Raw genomic sequence first — 21,676 nt, 5'->3', positions numbered from 1 at the left:
AGCAGCGCATTGCGACTGGGCAGTTGAAACAGACCAAGGGCGCTACTCCAAAACCTACACGCATTGAAGCTCGGGAACCCAACGCTGCAGCGATTTCCAAGGCCTCAGTAGGCCCGAAAACTACGGCTAGGCCTCTACCCGGAAAACGGCCCGCTAGGCCTTCTAGTGCCGCGGACGGTATCTCTACTGCTGACAAATCATCGGGCCGTTGTCTCACGACGATTATCCAGAGTAGCATCGGAAGAATCGCAGCAGCGGTGGGCCTTACTCCGGTTCCACCTAAGGTTATGGGCCAGGCCGCGGAAAAGATTTCGGTGGATTTGGTTCCCAATTCCAATGAGACTTACGTAGATAGTCAAGAGCCCTTCTCTGACACCCTGAGAGGTTCCTCTCGACGCCACAGTGCGGAGAACTTTGTTTCTCCTCGCGTAGGCCCGTTTGGGTACTCTAAATGGACTACAGAAAAATTTGAGGGTTGTATGGATCGGCTGGAGCAGATTAATAGGTTCTTCTGATCATCCTCCGCCGAAAAGGGCTTGGGTAGACCCTAACCTCCAAATTTAAGGCATCTATAATGAAGAAGAAGAAGCTTCTTTTCTCGAAAACTATGAGGAAGATCAGCAGGATACGACGGAGAACTGGGAGGAAACCCAGCAGGAACGTCAAGATCCTTGGACAAAGCAAGATCAGGACTCTGATATTTTGTGCCTAGACTCTCCTCTGTCCACCCCGGCTCGCAAGGCCTCCCCTGTGGATGACCAGATGTCTTTCAACTCCATGTTGAAGAAAGCAGCTGAATACTTCAAAATTGCTACTCAAGAGGCGGTACCTGAGCAGGATTTCGTGGAGGATATCATTAAGGAAAAACCTCAGGCGAGTCACTCCATCCCCCTCCTTAACTCTGTTAAGAGACGGGTAGCTCCCTCATTGGTCTCACCTGCTCAGTCACGGGCAGTGAACCCGAGAGTCGAAAAATGATTTCGACCTTCACCTTCCGACCCTCTGTATATCAAAGGGCATGCCATCCCAGACTCACTGGTAGTGACTACCACTCGAAAGAGGGTAGTGGTACCCCTTGCCACGGGAGAATCACCACCGGAAAAGGAGTCTAAAAGGTTGTATGCCCTGGGCAAACATGTCACATCAGCAGCTGCATAGACCATTCAGGTTGCTAATAATACTACGCTATTAGCAAGCTATGCTGATTCCCAATGGAACTTGCTGCAGGAAGGCCTCCAGGAGGTTGCTGAACCCGCCAGGACAAAGCTTTCCGCTATTGTTTCACAGGGAAGACTGGTTAACCAGAATGTGGTGAAGAACACCCTAGACACTGCAGAAACAGCAGGCAGGTCTCTTGCACAAGGGACTCTTCTGAAAAGACACGCATGACTGCGTACATCAGGATTTAGACCTAAGACTCAGGCCTCCCTCATTAATAAACCCATTGAGGAGACTAACCTCTTAGGGAAAGCAGTGGATGTAGTGTTGGAGAGAGCCAAGAAGGAGCATGAGACTTAAGGTCCTTGCACCAAATTACACAGAAACCCTCCTCCCAGAGGGGTAATAATTCTCGGCAGTCCTTTCGAGGACAAACCCGTGCTGGTCAAAATAACTACGGCACGGGTAACTTCCAACACAAATCAAACATCTGGAAGCCCCACTTACTACCCCTCAAGAGGTCAGAACGCGGCAAAGATAGAGGCAGAGGCCCCAATCCCAGAGGAGCCACAGCCTCTGGCTAGAAATAACCACAAGTCCAGGTCCCCTCCCATGTCTCCCTGTCATGATTCCTGCCCCTCATGTCCCCAGCCCTCTAAGATGTCAGGCTGGAGCCAGGCCACAATCACCTACATGGCCCTCAAGGGCCTCTCCATCCCTCCAAAGACCCACCTGGAGTCAGACTTGGCGTTTGTGGCACCAGACTCACTCACTCCCATAGGATAACATTGGGGATTGGACTTGTAGTGCATTGATGGGGACAAGATGGATGCCCCCACATATTTTGATTCTCAGAACTGCATGTGCGGTCTAGTCTTTTGGGTGTGGCTCAGCCCAGAGGCACCTGGGATACCCAGAGACTATTTAAGCCACACCCAGGCTGAGAAACATGCTTTGCGTTTTCTGCACCTGCAGTGTGACACTCACTGTGTTCGGATCGGTCTCCAGTAGGCCTTCATCTTTCTTCTGCGCTCAGCTTCTGCAAGAACAAGAACACCGTTAGGAACAGCCTCACCTTGCGGCGCTTCTGCCCATCATTCATCGCTCCTTCTGTTCTGCGGGCATCTTCGGCGGTCTCATTACCATCCCGGCACGCCGCTTTCTAAGGTAAAGGGGAAAGAACAGAAAAAAGGCATTAGTATGCCGCTCTGGGGGAACTCTGTCTCCGGAACTTCTCATCCATCTGCAAGAGGGAAAAGACCAGGTTAGCGTGGGAACATCTAGAGGCGCTGCATACCGCGCTTACCCACTGCATTTGTTCTTCATAACCGGCATCCATGCTGAAAACGTTGCAGCACCTAAAAGACACAGAAAAAGATCTCAGTTCAATGCAAATACGAAAGGGGTGCATCGCGCTGTCACTCACCTTCAGCGCTACTCATCTCAGCAGCACGCCGCCATCCCCGGACGCCGCCATCATCTATGGAAGGAAAGGAACGAAGTTAGAGAACTGTTCAAAAGACTCATTATACTTACCTGTCGGACTCTTGCCAGTGAAGTAACTAGGCAGCAATGAGCCTGCATCAATCAACGCGCCCCTGCGCTGAAGGCAGGGCGGAGAGCACACTATCCAAGAAAACGAGGTGAGCTGTGGATCAAAGGGAAGGGTTGGACCCCAGGGAAGAAGGGGTTCAAGCACACAGAGACAATAGGGAGTTAAACTCTACCAATCCTGTGTTTCAGGCTGGATACCAGGTGAGCGTTACACTCCCCGGTCGGGGGGCGATTAACATCTTTCCTCAAGGCATGGGAGGGGATAACTTCCGACCTGTGGGTCTTAAAGACGGTCGCCCACGGTTATTGTGTGGAATTCGCCTGACCTCCACAGTTCAGACCGGCGCGCTCACGGCGCCTTTCAAAGGACCATCTGGAGATCCTGATCCAAGAGGTGGAAGCACTGCTGGGAAAGGACGCCATAGAAGTCGTCCCTATTCTTCAGGTAAACAAGGGTATTTATTCAGTGTACTTCCTTGTACCCAAAAAGGATCTCACCATGCGTCCTGTTCTAGATCTGCGCCCAGTGAACAAGTATATAAAACCCCAGAAGTTTCGCATGGTAACACTGCAGGAGGTGATCCCTTTGCTGAAACCGGGGGACTTCATGGCAACATTGGACATGAAAGATGCATACTTTCATATTTCAATGTTGCCAGCGCACAGAAAATACTTAAGGTTCATGATCCAGGACAAACACTACCAATTCAAAGTACTGCCCTTCGGCATCGCCTCGACGCCAAGGGTGTTTACCCAAGTTCTGGCAGTGGCAGCAGCACACCTGCGCAGACTATCAGTCCCAGTTTACCCTTACCTCGACGACTTGCTCATTAAGGGAGACTCGTTCGACGCTTGTTTTTCGAACACCCAAAAAACAGTAGATCTCCTCTTCAGCCTGGGTTCTTCAATCAACGAAAAGAAATCCAGCTTAGTCCCCAGCCAAGTAAAACAATTTCTGGGAGCGCTAATTCGGACGGAAGACGGTCTTGTCTTCCCCTCCAGCGAGAGGGTTCAGAACATGCTTTCACAGATCCCTCAATATGTAGCAAGTCGGGAGGTGACGGTACACAAAGCAATGTGCTAGGAATGATGGCGTCATGCATATACTTGGTTCCCCACGCACAGCTGCGCATGCGTCCCATGCAAGAGTGTTTCAACAGCCAGTGGTGTCAGGCCAGTGGACAATGGGAAGATATGGTAGTTGTCTCGCCAGCCCTCGTTCTCTCTCTGTAGGGTGGTCAAGCAAAAACCTCTTGAAGGGAAAGACCACCACCCCTGCAGTGGAAGACACTCTCACGACAGATGCATCTCTCATAGGGTGGGGGGCTCACCTGCTTCAGCAGACAGCACACGGAGTGTGGTCCCCTCAAGTAGCGTCCAATCATATAAACTTGCTGGAGCTATCATCGGTGTTCAAAGCATTGAAAGCCTTTCAGATGCAGCTGCAAGGGAAGACAGTGCTGATCCTAACCGACAGCACTACAGCAATGTATTACCTGAACAAACAGGGGGGCACTCACTCTCCAGGGCTATCCAAGCTGTCCCAAAACATTTGGATATGGGCTCTCGAACACAAGATGTTTTTGTTGTCCCAACATGTTCTAGCGGAACTCAATCTTCTGTCAGACGTACTCAGCAGAGATTTTCCTCTGCCAAAAGAATATGAATGGCGACTGCACGAAGACATTGTGTCCAATGTCTTCGCAGAATGGGGGTTCCCAGAGATCGACCTGTTCGCTACTCAGGAGAACGCCCAATGTAGGGATTACGCCGCCAGGTACCCCCAGAACCGATCCAAGGGGAACGGTCTCTGGATAACTTGGTCGGGGAAATTTGTCTACCCTTTTCCCCCCGACTCCCCTTCTCAACAAGATAGTGCACAAGATGCACCAGGAACCAGTCACCATGATACTGGTGGCCCCCATGTGGGCCCGCCAACCCTGGTTCGCTCACCGGATGGAAATGTCCCTCTCCCCAGTGGTCAAGCTGCCCTGCCCGTACAACATGTTGTCTCAGGACAGGGGGGAAACCCTACACCCATGCCCACAGACTCTGAACTTGGCAGCCTGGCTCCTGAGATCAGAGAGTTCCGACACCTGCAACTCCCTCAGAGATGCATGGACATAATCAGGGAAGCGAGGAAACCTAATACACGTTATTGCTATGCCAGCAAATGGAAAGGTTTTGTCATCTGGTGCAATTCCAAGGGAGTCAATCCCATCGATTGCTCACCCTCACACATTGTGTTGTATCTAACCCACCTGTTGGACTCTGGGTTAGTCTTCAATTCCCTAAAGGTTCATCTGGCTGCTCTGTCAGCCTACACTACTTCACAACAAAAGGTATTTTGGTGGAAAATACCAGTGATTAAAACCTTTATGGAAGGGGTTAAGAGGATTTATCCTCCCATCTCTCACCCAGCCCCTGGATGGGATCTGAATGTGGTTTTGGCCAGGCTCATGGGAGCTCCCTTTGAGCCTATGCATAAAGCAAGTCTGAAAGACCTGACTTATAAGACAGCCTTTTTAGAGGCTATCACTTCTATCAGAAGGGTTAGCGAACTATTTATTTTGAAATATTTTTATTGGCATTTAACATTTACAGTTATATTACGGACCATTACACTCCTGGTTTGTATCAATCTTGAGTTGCATATCACTTATGCCATATTAGTTATGAGTAATATTGAACTGTGAACGGAACAAACAAGAGGAAAAAAAGGGAAAAGAAACAAAGAAGTAAAAGTGATAACAGTGACTGTCTCTTGGTCTCCGAGTTATTGCAGACTTTGCTTGTGGAGGTGAACCCCTGTCTCTGTTCCGTTGGGCTCCGAATGGTCTTTGAGGTACGCGGAGGGGGGGTGGCTCGTGCAGGCTGGATGCGACAGTGTACAAACTTGGCCATTGCAGCATTTGTGGGTGGTTGATTCAGGGAGGTTTATAGGTCGACGAGAAGATCATGTCTCTCAGAAGGATCTTCCAGGCCTCAAGTGTGGAGCTCGAGTCTTCGCCTCCTCGATTGCTTCCCTCCTCCCATGCTCCAGTTTCTGCTATCGTCCATCTTTCCATCTCCCTAATCCAAGGCTCGTACCTGGGGCCTGCTGGGGATTTCCAGGCCATTGCGATCGTTCTTTTTATCAGTACACATGCTATGTCCATTAGTTTCATCAAGTGCTTGATCTTGCTTAGCCTCGGGTAGGTGCCTAAGAGGCATTCTTTCGGTGTCCATTCATATGTCTCCAGGCCAGCTTTCCTGCACGTCTGTTCAGCAGCGAACCATAGTCTCTGGGATTTAGGGCAGGTCCAAAACATGTGGATCATGTCAGCGTGCTCGGAGGGGCACCATGGGCACATCGGGCTGACTTTGTCATTGAAGGCGGATATTCTATGTGGGGTCATGTAGGTCCTATATAAGACATTGAGCTGTATTAGCCTGAACCTGGCGTTCCTGGATATCTCCTTCGGGTATGCTAGGGCTCTAGACCATTCTCCCTCCGTGATTTCGGTCCCCAGGTCAGATTCCCATTTCTCTTTCAAGCGTGTACTTCTTGGGTTCGATCGGTCGTTTATTTGGGTATATAGTCTTGATGTTGGTTTCCAACCGTCGCTGACTCCGTGCATCTCTTGGATCAGGGCGTGTGTTTCGGGTTCCTCAGGCCACATATTCCATTTCTTCTTGGCAATAGATTTAACCTTTTGGTACCATAGGTAGTGGCACGGGGCGAGCCCCTCGTTTCCTTGTAGTGATTCAAAGTCTCTGAATTGCCCTTCGTCAAACATGTCCCCCCACGTGTAGACACCACAGTACTCCCATCTTCTCATTATTGATAGGTCATCGGGGGCTCCACATACGTCAGCAAGAATGGGAATCTCGGGTGAGTATGGGTGCTTCAAGCCCAGCATAGATCTAGTCCTTTTCCACACCTGTCGACCCACCTGCACAATTATGGGCGGGTCTGGGGGCCCTATTTTGTTGTTCCATATTAGCTCTTTAGGATGCAGGGGTGAGGTCAGCTGGCAGAGAAGGTTCGTCTCAGCCGTGGGCTCATCGCTCAGCCATTTGGCGACATGTGTTAGTTGTGCCGCCAGATAATATCCCTGGAAATCGGGTAGTTGGATTCCTCCAGCGGAGTAGTGAAGTGTGAGGATGTTCAGAGTAATCCTGTGCCTGGTTCGTCCCCAAAGAAAGTCTCGGATCAGGGATTCTAGCTTCCTGAAGAAGGATGGAGGAATGTAGTATATTATGTTGGTGAAGTAATAAAGGAATCTAGGTAGAATTATCATTTTAGATATTGCAGCTCTGCCCATCATTGATAGTGGTAGTTTTGTCCAGAATTTGATGGAGTTCCGTACCCCCGATAATGCTGCTTCAGTGTTGCATTCGTGAGTGGAGATTGGTGTATGCTTTATGGTGATGCCTAGGTAGCGGAAGGACTCAGATTGCCACTGAATCCCAATCTCAGGTAGCTCCTCTGTACTCTTCCTCCTAAGGCCAGCCAAAGGGAAGGCGGATGATTTCTGTCGACTGAACTTTATGCCTGAGTATCTCGAAAAATTATCTAAGATGTCTAGGGCTATCGGGGCATTTATCTGGGGGCCTCGAAGGTAAAGAAGAACATCGTCTGCGTACAAGGAAATGATTTTGTCCGTACCGCCAATACTTATGCCCGCGTCGAACAGCTGTTTCCTGAAATAAATTGCTACTGGTTCAAGGCCTAGTATATATAGCATTGGCGAGAGCGGGCATCCTTGTCTGGTTCCCCTCTGAATAGCCCAGGCTCCCGACACCAAGCCCCCTGTCTTGACTCTTGCCACTGGGTTACTGTAAAGGACCTTGACCCATCGGATGAAGTATTCACCTAGTCCAAACTCCCTCAGGGTTTCGGTTAGCCACTCCCAGTAGATCGAGTCGAAGGCCTTGATGGCATCGAGCGAGAGGACTGCCAGGTCTTCTTTGTATTCCTCTGTCTGTTCCATTATGTGCTGGAGCCTTCTCAAATTGACTGTAGTGTTGCGTCCAGGGACAAAACCACACTGGTCCTCATGTACCAGGGAGCCTATAACCTTTGAGAGCCTTTTAGCGAGAATGGTCGTGAGAATTTTGCTATCATAATTTAGGAGCGCAAGTGGGCGATATGAGTCACATTTTTCGGGTGGTTTTCCTGGCTTGAGCATCGGTACTATGAGGGTCTCTCTCATGGTGCCTGGCAGCGTGCCTGTCTCGAATGCCTCCGCGTAGACTTCGTGTAGTATGGGAGAGAGAATCTTTTCGTATGTCTTGTAGAACTCGGGGGTAAGGCCATCGGTCCCAGGGGTCTTGCTTGTGGAGAGGGACCTTATCGCGTCAGTGATGTCTTCGATCGTAATGACCTCTCCTAGCATATTTCTTTGCTCGGGGGCCAGTTTAGGTAGGTCTACTTCTTCGAGGGTGTCTCTTATGTCTGACTCGGGTATAAGGTCGCTGTGAGCATATAATTCCGCATAGAAGTCAGTGAAGGCCTTGTTTATTGCTTGTTGTGTTTTGTGGCTTGTGCCGTTACTGTCTCTGATCTCTGTAAGGGCCTGCTTCGGATGTTCCTTCCGGCACAACCAGGCTAGTATCCTGCCTGGTTTATCCGCCTCTTTATGGGCTTTCATGGTGCGGGTAGAGAAGTCAAACTTCGAGAGCCTTTCCCATGCTGTTCTGCATTCCTCCCTAATTTCTCTCAACTTGCTCTCTGTCTCAATTGTGGGGGGCAGTTGCTTTCGAGGTGCTTGATCTTTTCCTCCTTGGCCTCCAGTTCCCTCCTCAATTGTTTCCTGATTCCTCCCGCCTCAGCAATCACCTCTCCCCTCGTCACCACCTTCATTGCCTCCCAGAGAGTACTCCATTTTACTACTGATCCCTTATTGATCTCTATATACTCCTCTAGTTTCTCAGTCAGGTGGTCCTTAAATGCAGGGTCAGATAGTGTCTCCACTGGCATACGCCACGTTGGGATAGGAGGTAGGGGGGGTCGCAGGCTGAATTGCACTAATAGTGGGGAGTGATCTGAGATTGATCTGCCCAGGTACTCTGCGGACTCGACCTGAGGGGTCAGTTCGTCGTTTATGAAGAGGTAGTCTATCCTGGTGTGCAGATTATGGGGGGCGGAGTAGAATGAATATGATCTATCTGTGGGGTGAAGGTCTCGCCAGGTATCCACCATGTGCAGGTCTTCAATTGTTCTGTGGAGGGCCAGCGCAGGGAGATTATTGTTTTGGCGTGGTGTGGTGGATCTATCCAATTCCACATTAATCACCCAGTTGAAGTCGCCTCCCCACAGGAGGCTATGGTCTCTGTGGAGCACGAGTTTAGCGCACATCTCCTTGAGGAAAGAGGGTATACCATGCTGGGGGAAGTACGAGTTTACTATGCATATACGGGTGCCCTCCAGCATGCCCCATAGCAGCAAGTACCTGCCTTCGGTATCCTGCTCCATCCCCAGCTGTTGAAATGGTGTGTCTGGGCTCACCCACGTATACACACCTCTTGCATACTTCGAGTATGATGATCCGTAGCCTTGGCCCCCCCAGTAGTTTGGTAGCTTATTTGCAGAGTCGGCCGAGAGGTGTGTTTCTTGTAGGAGTGCGATTGATACTTTCTTCCTCTTTAGATAGGAGTGTATTCGATTTCTCCTAAGGTAGGACCCCAGCCCCCTGACGTTCCATGTGATTACTCTAAGTTTTGGTGCCATTGCTTGGTTGTGTTATTTATTGAGGAGGGGTTCACGACCACTTCGGGATTTTTCATCTTGTTATTGTGAGCCATGATCTGTCCAGAATGAGTGGAGTGATTAGCTCCTGTGGTGAGGTTTGGGTTCGGTTCCATTTGGGCGGATGTTCTCGGAGTAAGGACAGTCAGAACGATGATAACATGTGTGAAACAATTAAAACTTGTGCACCCAGCGACTGACACAACGGTGGAGTGCTCAGGTGCTCCCGCGCTGCCTGTCCCAATCCGGGTGTCTGGCGCGGGTAGGTGTGTGCTGGCAACTGGCCTGCACTGGTTTTTCGTGGGGTCGAGGTCTTCGTCCATGCGTGGGAGAACGGGCGAGCCCCGCAGTCTTTTAGCAGCTCAGATAGTAGTTTTGCTTCTTGTGATTAGAGTTCCCTGCCCTCTCAGGCTGCTGTAGAAGGGTACAAGCATCTGTGTCGGGGCGTTCAGCCCTCATCTTTAGGTACCTTCGTTAAGTTTCCCGTGTGGGGATTCCATAGGGATATCAGCCAGGTTATTGTGCTCCATCCACATGTTAGCCGCAGCTGGAGTCTCGAGAAATATTGATTTTCCTTTGTAGATTACCTTCAACCTGGAGGGATATAGGAGCATATATTTTAGGTCTAGTTTCCTCAGCCTGGCCTTAACCGGGACAAAGGAGTTCCTCGCTCTCTGGACCGCCTGGGTATAATCAGGGTATATCGTGATTCTCGAGTTGCCTCGTGTTATCTCTCCTCCCTCCCTTGAAAACTTCAGGATCACCTCCCGGTCTCGGAAATTGAGGACCTTCGCTATGATGGGGCGAGGGTAGGAGCCTGGGGGTGGTTTCTTCTGGAGCGATCTGTGTGCTCTCTCTATGGAGAAGCCCTGCGAGAGGTTCTCCGCTCCGATCTCTTGTTGGATTAAGGATTCCACGAAGGTCGTCGGGTCAGCAGTCTCTGTCCCCTCCGGTATGCCCAGTATCCTAATGTTGCTGCGTCTAGCGCGACCCTCCGCTTCCTCGGACCTCGCCTCCAGCAGGGTCACTTTACGTTTAAGCTCTGCCAGTTCTGATTTCATGGCTGCCGATTCAGTCGCCATATCCTCTTGATGGGACTCCACAGCGGTGACACGTTCAGCTAGGTTGCGAGCATCTTGCCTTATCAGCTGAATGTCAGCTTTTACTTCCCCTATCTTTGTGTCTATGAATGATTTTAGGGCCTCAATCGCCCCTAGCAGCTGGTCATGCTTGGTGTCCGGGTTGTCTCGTGTTGCTGAGTTATCTGTTGAGGTCTGGGCGATGGGGTGAGATTTCGCCGTGACAAAAGGATCTAGGGTGGCATTCTTGGTTTTGTTTCTTGTTGCCGCCATGATGGGCTGTTACAGTTCTGGTTGGGGGCGCAAGGGGATTCCCGTCGGGGCAGGCGGCCTCTCTGCCTGGTTTAATTTCGGTGGGACATAGAGGTTCGGGGAGAATGGACCCCGTGTGGGTCGAGATCCGGGCGCGCCGCGGGTGTGGGCGCCTCGCCTTCAGTGGGACAGGAGAGGACAAAAGAGGTCCGGGTCCTACCGGGAGATAGCGTTGCCCAATGGGGTTAGCTAGGGAGAGTGCAGGAGTCGGGGGTTCGGTGGGAGCCGCCTGGGGTGGGCAGGCAAGGTCCCGCAACCCCGTGAGAGAGTCGCCGGGCCCGGAACGCCGGGAAGGCCTCACCTGTGAACGTAGTTTGGGTGGGTCTGGAACCAGTTCGAGGAGTGTAGGTCTGCGTTGGTGGGGGGGTCCGCTCCCCGGAGAATAGGCGGTCCGAGTCAGGAATGCAGCAGGTGGTGAAGGTCCGGTAGCTTCGACTCGGCGACCCCCTCCACAGTCGCGCTTCGGCTTCGTTGGCGGTGTGTCGGTGGATCGGCGGGGTCTTGTAGTGGTCCTCGCCCCGGGACGGTAGGGGCAGTGATAGAGGCGCTTGGAGGGCTGGGATCTGGTCCCCGCAGGGTGTGCGCTCCCTGTCCCGCTCCGGGGTCGCTCCGAGATCTTCAAGTCATCATGGCCGCCATCTTGGAAGTCTCTTATGGGAGAGAGGGGGAGCCCGACCGGAGCGTCTCAGCGGGTCCCGGCTCTCCGTTTTTTGTCAGGGCAAGAAGTCGGGTGCAGCCAATCGCCTGATTTACGGCTGCACCAAAGGCTAGGCGCCGCAGAGGAGCCGCGACGCTCGAAACGGGAAGCGATCCCGCGCCTCGGTCAGATCCCGTGCACCTCTCTCAGGGGGCCGGGGGAGGTCGGGGCGAAGCGTCGGAGAAGCTCCCCGACCTCCGATTTCTGTCGGAACAAGTCGTAGGGTGCAGCTAATCGCCTGATGTACAGCTGCACCGAAGGATGGTCTGATTTGTTGGGTTTTCGGTACCCAGAACAGGATCGGACTGCGCGGCTCGGCCGGAGCTCACGGGAACCGCGTCCTCACACCGTGGACATCAGGCCACGCCCCCTGGGTTAGCGAACTATAGGCTCTTTCTGTTTTAGACCCCTTTGTCACAGTCCACAAAGATAAGGTAGTTCTGCGCACACACCCCAGGTTTGCGCCTCATTTCATCTCGAAGTTCCATGTGAACCAGTCAATCGAACTACCCACTTTCTTCCAGAACCCTACTAACATGCCCGAAAGAAGCCTTCACACACTAGACGTGCGCAGGGCAGTCATTTTTTACCTGGAAAGAACTAAACCACTAAGGAAGACTAAACAATTCTTCGGTTCAGTGGCAGCTGGTAGAGAAGGGGACCCTGTCTCTAAATCAGCTATCTCAAGGTGGATTGTTAAATGCATCACACTATGTTACACTCTTGCTAAGAGAGAACTGCGCTTCAAGCTTAGAGCACACTCTACTCGAGGCACTGGGGCATTCATAGCATTCATTGCAAATGTTCCTCTTGAGTCCATTTGCAAAGCGGCAACCTGGAGTTCTGTACACACCTTTACAAAACACTATTGCCTAGACACTCATTCTAGGTCTGAATCTCAGGTGGGACAAGCAGTACTAAGACATCTTTTCTCTAATGTTCCTTCTCACAACTCACCTCCAACTCCGGGTACTGCTCGCTAGTCTATTCACAGCATGTGATTCTAAGCAGATTAACAAGCATCAGAAGACAAGCATTACTTACCGTAATAGCATTTCTGATGATTGCATCTGCTTAGATTCACATGCGCCCTCCCTGCCTCCCCGCTCTGGGTGAAAGGAACATAGATGTCTTACTACTTTCTCTCTTTACGTACTCACTCACTATAGCCTTGGGCTCCCTCATGGCAGAAAAAATACAATCGGAGGGACGTCGGCGCGTGAGGGATTTTGGGTACTACACATGTCACGATAGGGATAGTGTTAGACATGTGAAAGACAAGATGCAATACTCCGCGGTTACCACTGGATGTCGGACCATATGCACAGCATGTGAATCTAAGCAGATACAATCATCAGAAATGCTATTACGGTAAGTAATGCATGTCATATCAGTTCACCTTTGACAAAAAAAAAACCTGTTCCGTAAGCTTTATCATTTTCAAAAAAGGTACATCAAAATCTTTACTACCTCTACTGGAAGTGCTGAAATAGATTCATAGTTTCCATCCACACACCAACACCACCCATTTACACACCAACCAAACCCCTGTGCCAATGCTGCTGCATACTCAAACGGGTTACATCCAGCAAATAAGCCTTTAAGAATCTGCATAACAGCAGCCGAAATGTCTGGGAAACCTGGCAGGGCCAGCATCCACTGTGCCACCAGCATTAGCTGCCCTTGCAGGATAAGATTGTGGCTGTTGCCTAATTATAGGGAACGTTTGGAGCAACCATACAACTGTGGTATTAAAATTGGCCAGAGCCTTCGGTAAGGCCTACCATCATGGAGGGGTTGGAAGTGAGCGATAAGGGCAATCGCATTTGCTGGTCGGCCGCAAACGTTAAGAGAGCGAGTATTGTGGTGAGAAACCTCAATATGACTAACTGGAGGCCTTATTATGAAATGGAAATGCACGAGTTTGAGAGCTGGTTTGCTTCCTTTGCATTGCAATACGGCTCCTGTAAAGTGGAGATAAACATGATTGTCGAAGGTAAATCCAACTCCTTTGATAGGGCAATAAGGGATAGGAAGCGCCTCATGAGGCGAGAGGTACAGGAGGTAAAAAAGGAGGCTACAACTCAGAAAGAAATTCCAAAGTTAATCAGATCCATTAAGAATAAATATAGGAATTGGGTGAAGGGCTGGCACTCTTAGCAACAGCTTTCACAATGCCAAGCTATGTCAGATGCTTTAAAACCAGGTAACTCTGGTGACTGATGGGCTCTCCTGGGTACGGCAAGGGGGGAAAGATCAAGGAGGACCCTGAACCCTAATGCAAATGCTATTTAATAAAATCATACAGGAAGGTAAAATACCCATATCTTGGCGCAGGGCCATATTGATCCCTGTATATAAGAGAGGCACTCCACTTTGCCCAAGCAATTATCGCATGTTATCCATGCAGGACAGTACAGGAAACTTTTTTCTACCCTTCTATTGAAGCAACTCCAGCAATGGGTGGATAGGGAAGAAATATTAGACCGGTTCCAAAGTGGCCTTAGATCTGGTTACTCACCGCCTCACTGCCTCAGGCTCATGGATCATCTTACAGAGAGCACAAGAAGGACAGGAACCCCAAACCTTTATTGTCTATTTGTGGACTTTAGCTCCACCTACGATACTGTTGACAGGGCGAGACTCTGAGAAGACGCTGAGAAGCGTTGGGATGCCCGGGCGATCTGCTCTATTTTTCGGAATTACTGTATACAGATAATACAGTAAGGCTGAGGATGGACAGAGAGGGAACCTTAACTGCCCCCACTGCAATTAATAGAGGGGTAAAACAGGGGTGTACCCTGGCTCTGTTCTTCTTTAACCTCTATATGGCGGACTTGCAGAGGGACTTGATTAAGAAACTTAGTTGCCCTCCCAGGTTAGGGGGTGCACACTGCCAGGTCCTCACTTATGCTGATGACCTGGTTTTGTTGGACCACACTTTCTTAGGACTTGCCCGCATTGCAAACTCCCTATGGTCCTACGCAGAGCTAAACGTGATAAAAACTAAAGTGATGCTGTTCACTACCAAACACCCCCCTCGACCACAGCTTCTAATTAATGGAGAAAGTTTCGACTATGTTAACGACTATAAATATCTAGGTGTAGAATTCCATGGAAATACGGGCTATCTGACCTGTAGAGAAGCACGCATTATTAAGGCGGCGCAACTGACAGCTGCAATACATAGCTTTGTGAAAAGGACCAGTAATTTCACCTTGGAGGGTGCCAGAAGACTCTATGGACAGAGCTTTGTCTTTGCAATACTTTATGGACTCAAAAGCACGTTAGCATGGATAAAAAATGGCTACAATAATCGAAGGGAAATTCTGGCGCCAGACCCTGAGGCTGCCTAGCGGCATTCCCATGGAGATAATTCGGCTGGAATTGGGGTTTCTCTCATTAACCTCTATGGTATGGAAGAGGCGATGTTACCTTTGCCTTCTGAGCAAATTGGGCCTAGAGACACATTTCCTGCACCTAATTGGGCAGAGGAGTCCTGGGATGGGGAGGACACCCAAGTTTGAACTAGAGGTTAAGTGGCAACCACATTGGGATTCCGTATTGATGGTCCTAAAGAAAGAAGTGGGCAAGAAAATTGACTGATGGGACTGGGGGAAACATTTTGTTCATCTTGCCACTCCTAATAGTTATGGATGTGTACCCTATGTGCTATATCAGTTCTTAGGCATGCAATCCTATTTACACTTTATGCCCATCCAAAAATCTAAGATAATTCATCTTACTCCTACGATTGAACAACTTGCCTGTCCTGTTCTTGCTGTGGTAGGAGTGAAAATACAACGCACTAATTGTATTTATTTTATTCTATTGAGTTAATGAGATATAAAAAAAACAATCTGAGGGACCGCGACGTGTGAAGGACAATGGGTACAGTGGGCATCGCACTAGGGATAGTATTACCTGCACGCCCTGTCGACGTTCCCTTTCGAGTTTCGAAAACAAAAAATGTAATACACTGCAGCTACCACTAGATGTTGGCATGTGCATAGCATGTGAATCTAAGCAGATACAAGCATCAGAAAAACGATTACGGTGAGTAATTTATCCCATATATGTATGACTGTATGTATTGATATCGATTTTATGTTGTGATTATGGTTTCATTCATATTTATACTACATATTGTGTCTTCTATTAATATAAAATGTGTGTAAAGTTTTTAACTAAAACAATAAATAAATACATTACCGTAATGAGGTAAGTGAAGGTTTTATATTTGTAATAATAGTGCTGTATTTTTTGCATTTTAGTCCTCGACGACATGCCAGGCGCATTCACAGCAGGGACACCATCATCGCCTTCCAGGGGGATGCCCTGCTGGAGCAGCTCAACATCATTGGAGGCAACGAGACTGGCATCTTCATTCACAACGTCAAGCCTGGCTCTGCCGCCGATGAGATGTCACTAGTTCCAGGGAGCCAGATCATGGCAGTGAGTGCTCTCCATATCTCACTTGCTCCAGGGGTATGCAAAGGCCCAGGCGCGGCTCTGCCACTGCACTTCAATCATGGCTTGGAGTTCTTTCTGTTATACTGAGTGCCGCAACTAAACAAACTCGCAACAATCTTCCCTTCAGTACCCCTGATGTACAAGTACTCAGACCCACACACATCTATGTAGATGCAGCTCACTCATGACCCACAACATCACCTGCTGATCTGTTGCAAGGGCCTGCACAACATTAAGCTACTACACCCCAATCCTGACCAACATTAGCTCCCACGCCATTATAAACATTGCAGCACTCTGATAATGGACCTCACATCATTATGCAACATCACGACCTGTCAGCAATACACCTGTAATCTGACGCCTCACTACAGACCTACAACAGCTGGTCTATTACTGAGCCCCATAGTCATCTTTGCTACTGCATCTTTCTCAAGTCAACATGACTGTCCGGAATCTTTGGATTCTTGAAACCCTGAACCAGAGCATAAGTGTTTACTTTCATCTATGCCCCACACATTGTGGCTTTAACTGCATCTCCATGGGCAAAGACAGTGTGTTTGACTGCATAGCCCTCCCTAGACTCATAGGCTGCTTGTTTCTGATTTGCATAGGCTGACTGCAATGTTATGGATCCAGCTCACAAGTTCCTAATGGAGGACGTGACTCTGGAGGAGGCGATGTGGATCCTGCGTATGATGAAAGGGTTCTGCTGCATATCCATCCGCTACAATATTGACCGTAAGAATTTAGGACCACGCCTCACCGGAGGGTCCATGGGTGCAACTTCCTCCTGTAACCATACCATTGTACAAATGACTTTCAGGCCAATCTAACAGTGAAATAATTAGCGAACAGGTGTAAAGAGGTTAAATGAAAAAGCTGGAAGGGGGAGAAAAGACACTGGAGGAAGACAGGTGGGTAGGAAGAGATGAGTGGGAGGAGCTGAAGCATAACTGGGAGGAAGAGACAGGTACTGAAGGAGAAAAGTGAAGGGAGAAAGGGAAGAGAAGAAACAAAGAGCTATGCCAAGAAGGTGAAAAAAGATAGAAGCACTGGGGAAGATGGAAACCTGGCCAGTCTGATCGTTGTCCAAAAATGGCTGCCGTGTGCTTTGGTAAATATAATTATTTTGCTGGGCCTTATGTAAAATGGCCATGCTTGGTCAGCCCAAAATGACGCCATTGGTATTGTTAACAGAACTTCAGTACAACGTGTTGACTAGAGCTGTTTTTACTTAAAGGGCTACAGTAGACTTCCAAGAGTGGGAGTATTGAGCCTGGGGTGAGAGGATCGCCTGAAGGCTGGCATATTCAGTGGGCATTTTACCACAGTAACATGGCAGCCAGGGAATGTCCCACCCCGTGTAGGTTGGCATTTGAGAGAAGGCAGCATTGTGTTACATGGATTATGATTGGGCAATCTGACATGGCTGGCGTATTCAGCGGCTTCACAGTGCCAAGATGTGGCTGACCTTGGGCCAGGGCTGAAGGCCATAGACTTGTGAGTTCCTAGACCATCACCTCTGGCGAGGGTTGAGTATGGTCACCCACAGTAGGCTCTTAAGGATGAAGGTGCAAATGGTAATGGTGTAGAAACTAGTATTATGGGTGTGTTGCCCATGGCAGTGTGTGCGCTTTGGGTGTGGGTACCATTACAGCAATGCAGGCCGCAAGTTGAGACACGTACAGGTGGTTTAGCTGCAGAGGACGAGCAGCTGAAACTGGGTGCAGTACCCATGTCTACCCATTGAAGTGTGCCCTTTGAGTTGGCTGGGGTTCTACCCATTTGGCATGGCTCTATTTGGGAAGTATCTGGCTGCATGCCTAGAGCCACGTTTCCATAGACGTGTACTCCAGTGACTAAGATAGACTCAACCTTTATTTTCAATACAAGCACAAAAAGACACACACACACACGAGGGGCAGTGCGCAGGGGCGTTGCTGGGGGGGGGCTAAGGGAGCTATATCCCCTGATCTTTTGGTTGTAGCCCCGGATAGAATCTCAGGAGCTACAGCCAAAAGACTAGCTAGCCCCCAGTCCCAACAGTTCTGACATCAGCTTAGCCCCGGGTCTTTTCCAGACCTAGCCACTCCCCTGGCACTGCGCATATACCACATTAACAAGCACAGTGAAAGAAAGGAATAGATAGATGCAAAGAAGTCTGACAGACCGAAGGACATGGGGTGTTATAGTGAAGGAGATACATTGATAGAGGGATAGATACGTAGATAGAGAGATAGATGGATTCAGAGTGATAGAGGGATCTGACTATTGCATATCGCATGTACTGTCTCTTCCGTAGGCTATACAAAGCTGGTGAAGGACCTGGAGAAGGGCTGTGTCACTTCAGGCGACTCCTTCTACATTCGAGTGAACCTGGCCATGGATAAGGACAGCGGCCAGCTGCCTGTGCAATGTGGGGAGATCTTGCACATCACAGACACCATGTACCAGGGCCAGCACCAGTGGAAGGCCCACCGGGTGAACCCCTACAACATGAAAGACCTGTTGGAAAGTGGCACCATTCCAAATTACTACCAGTAAGTTCACAGCAGGCTGTAGTTTGGAAAACATCTTGATTGGCGTCCACTAGTGGGATGCATGTACTGGCAGTCAACAGGGGGAGGCTTAGGTTGGCATCCACAGATAGGAGGTGTTTATCTGCAGATGGATGGCCTCATCTATTCGCTAGTGGAAGGACTCTGTGGTGATCCATCAGTGGGTGTTATTTGTATGTCTTCTCTCTCTTCTGGTGTAACTTGTACCTATGCTCAATTTTTATCATGATGAATTGTACTGTTTTTTGGAGATTTTTTATTGTACAGCGCCTTTGGCGAAAGGCGCTCTATATATTCAATAAAATGAATGAAATGTCCAAACAACCAAATGCCAAGAAATATTTTTCCCAATAAAAGCCTTCCGCAGGACCCACCCATGGGAGGACTGCAGTCTGAGTGCCCAACTTTGGGAATTCAAAGTCCAGAGGGACATGTTAGCCTCTGCTGTTCATCAGCATTTCACAAAAGAATACTCCTATAGACATACACTAATGGAAGGGCCCTGTGGAATCCATCCTTTGAGAACTCTGTTGGCATTTATCAACCAGTTGCCTCTGCAGGCGCATCTACCCATAGAGTCTACATGTACTTGCATGATTTGGAACCACTATGATGAGGACATGCCCCTTGGGAAGCAATAGCAGCCACCTCAGCTATCACCCAGGGGGCTCTTGCATGCTACCTACACAACATGCTAGCAGTAAATGCTTAGTCTGTATCCTCGCTATACCAGTGCAGTCCTTGTTATTTGTATGCATATGTACGTTCCACAATCTGCATATATGTGTCCGGTGTATGTTGTGTATACGTGTAGTTGTTACATTCTTTGCCCATGTCTAGTCTGTATGCTCATTGTACACTTGTAGTTGATACCATCTCAGCATGTGTGCTTGTCTACTCTCTGTAATCTGTATATTCTCTGCATAGCTGGTTCCTGTATGTTCTTTGTGCACCCATTGTCTACACTCTCTTTGTACTTCTAGTCTGTAAGCTCCCTATGTACTTGTTCTTTGCACACTCTTTTTACACATTTAGTTGGTATGCTTTCTGTACTTTTATAGTCTGTAGGTTCTCTGTACACATGGCATACATGTTTATTTTACAGGCATTATGGACACATGTTATCTACGGACTCTGCACATCTATAGAGTACACAGGCTTGCTGTACGCATGCAATTGGTGTATTGTGTACATTTACTCTGTAAGCTTTGTGGGTACATATATTCCCTGCTCTCTCTGTACACATGTAGTCTGTAGGTTATCTGAGTTTGTAAAGGTTTCTAGTTCATGGTGTATGTGCTATCACTGTATGTTCTGAACACATTCAGTCTAATTTCGTTGCATCTGTGTAGTTGGTACATTCTATGTACAATGCATTTTGTGTAATGTAGACCTGCTCAGTTCCACACCTGTTTACTGTTTTGCACTAGGGCTCAGCAGCTGTTGATCACGACAATTCAGGACATGTCTTTGCAGATGGCAACGTCGCGAAAGGTAATGCTAAGCTATGTGTTAACTGGAGAGCTCTGGAGGCATATATGTGTGTCACTCTATTTGACACTACCAGAAAAAGACAATTACCCATAACAGATGTTTTCCAGCCAGGGTAACTGATTCAGAAGCTAGTAATATGCCCCCGGGGCCTGGCAGGGACCGTGATCACTTGCTCAACTAAAGTAGTTAGAATTCTGAGTCAGCCAGAGGAACGACACAACTAATTATTAGAAAATCAAAACAAAAAGTTAAAAAGAATCAGGATCTTTCACAATTCTGTTTTTCCGAAGCTAACTCTAGAGAGCTTCCCAGGGAGCTATTGAGCGATGTGGCGGTTACATCGTATTTCTTGCACTGATAACGAACCTCCCCTGTAGAGAGGTCAAAATCTTTCCTTCAATGAAAGGGTATTAACCATATCTTGTGCTTCATGAGAGGCGAGCAATGCACCCTTATTTGTATCCTCACAGAAACCCTCAGCACCATGCCTATAACATTTTATTTATTTATTTTTATTTTATTACATTTATAAAGTGCTTTTCACCAAAAGCGCTGTACAAAATTTATTTTAAAAAGTTGTACAATAACATGATAGTGCAAGATGAGCGAAAACAGCAGAGGGGAAGAAGCAAACAGAATTAAATGGAAAGAGAAGATAAAAGATGAGCTTTCAAATTACATTGGAAGATACAAAGAGATGTTGCAAAGCAGAGAGAAAGAGACAGAGGAAAAGTGGTACAATGCTTGGGAGCTAGAAGAACAAAGGAACGAAACCAAGAAGAGGCACAAGGATATTTAGGAACAGTATGAAGAAATAAATTCTGAGCTCAAAGAGAGCAAGAGTGAACATAGAACAAGACTAGTGAGGAAAGATAAGAAGGGGCTAAACCATGAGTGCATTTAAAGATAATTGAAAGAAAATGGTAAAGGAGACGTGATTCAAAAGGAAGCATTGAAATAGAAAGTAAAGAAGATGTGATAGAAGAGCCAGAGGGTAGAGAGAAAAGAAGACGAATTGAAGAATTGTAAGCAAAGCGAAGGGGGAGAAGATGTGAGGCAGGAAGACCAAGCAGAAGAGATGAACAATAATCGATACTAGAAAAGATCAAAGAAAAGAGAAGACGTTTTTGTAGTATGAAAAGAAAGGTAGGGGCAAGCCTGATGAACGTTGAAGAGTGCAAAACGGCAAGAACGAGCAATAGAAGAAATGTGGAGTGAAAAAGAAAGTGAAGGATCAAAGATATCGCGCAGATGAGAAAAAGGCAAAGAAGAAAAGGGAAAAGAAAGAGACATAGGAGAGTGTGCAGGAGGAATAGTTGAGGCTGGAAAGAACATAATCTCAATCTTCAAGGGGTTGAGGTGGAGAACATGAGACATTTAATTCAGAATAGCAGAAAGGTAGTTTGAAACAGTGGACTGCCAAACAGAGTCAAAAGAAGAAAAAGACCTGAGTATCATCTGCGTATAGATGAAATGAAAGATTTAATGAAGAAATAAGTACAGAAAGAGAAGTTTAAAGAGGGAAGAGAAGAGGAACAAATACAGAGCCTTGAGGGACGCCATATAAAAGATGAAAAGAAGGAGAGGAATGACCGATCCAGGTTACAGAGTAGGC

General features: G+C 48.3%; 1 protein-coding gene across 4 annotated transcripts in view; it reads left to right on the top strand.

The window, feature by feature from the left end:
• Positions 1 to 21,676, top strand: part of CARD14 (caspase recruitment domain family member 14) — a 642,914-nt gene that overhangs the window by 490,565 nt on the left and 130,673 nt on the right. For all 4 annotated transcript variants that reach the window (XR_011305179.1, XM_069655192.1, XM_069655194.1 and 1 more), the window contains exons 13-16: positions 15,808 to 15,988; positions 16,621 to 16,747; positions 18,312 to 18,549; positions 19,998 to 20,061. Coding sequence is in view for 3 of the 4 variants with exons in the window: in XM_069655192.1 (XP_069511293.1) it covers positions 15,808 to 15,988; positions 16,621 to 16,747; positions 18,312 to 18,549; positions 19,998 to 20,061 (610 nt within the window). In the remaining variant the exon portion in view is untranslated. The remainder of the gene's footprint in view (positions 1 to 15,807; positions 15,989 to 16,620; positions 16,748 to 18,311; positions 18,550 to 19,997; positions 20,062 to 21,676) is intronic.

The sequence above is a fragment of the Ambystoma mexicanum genome, chromosome 3q (genome assembly GCF_040938575.1).
Source record: "Ambystoma mexicanum isolate Mex_15411 chromosome 3q, UKY_AmexF1_1, whole genome shotgun sequence".
Classification (NCBI taxonomy): Eukaryota; Metazoa; Chordata; class Amphibia; order Caudata; family Ambystomatidae; genus Ambystoma; species Ambystoma mexicanum.
The sequence above is the reverse complement of the archived record's forward strand: the minus strand, read 5'-3'. Positions and strand labels throughout refer to the sequence as shown.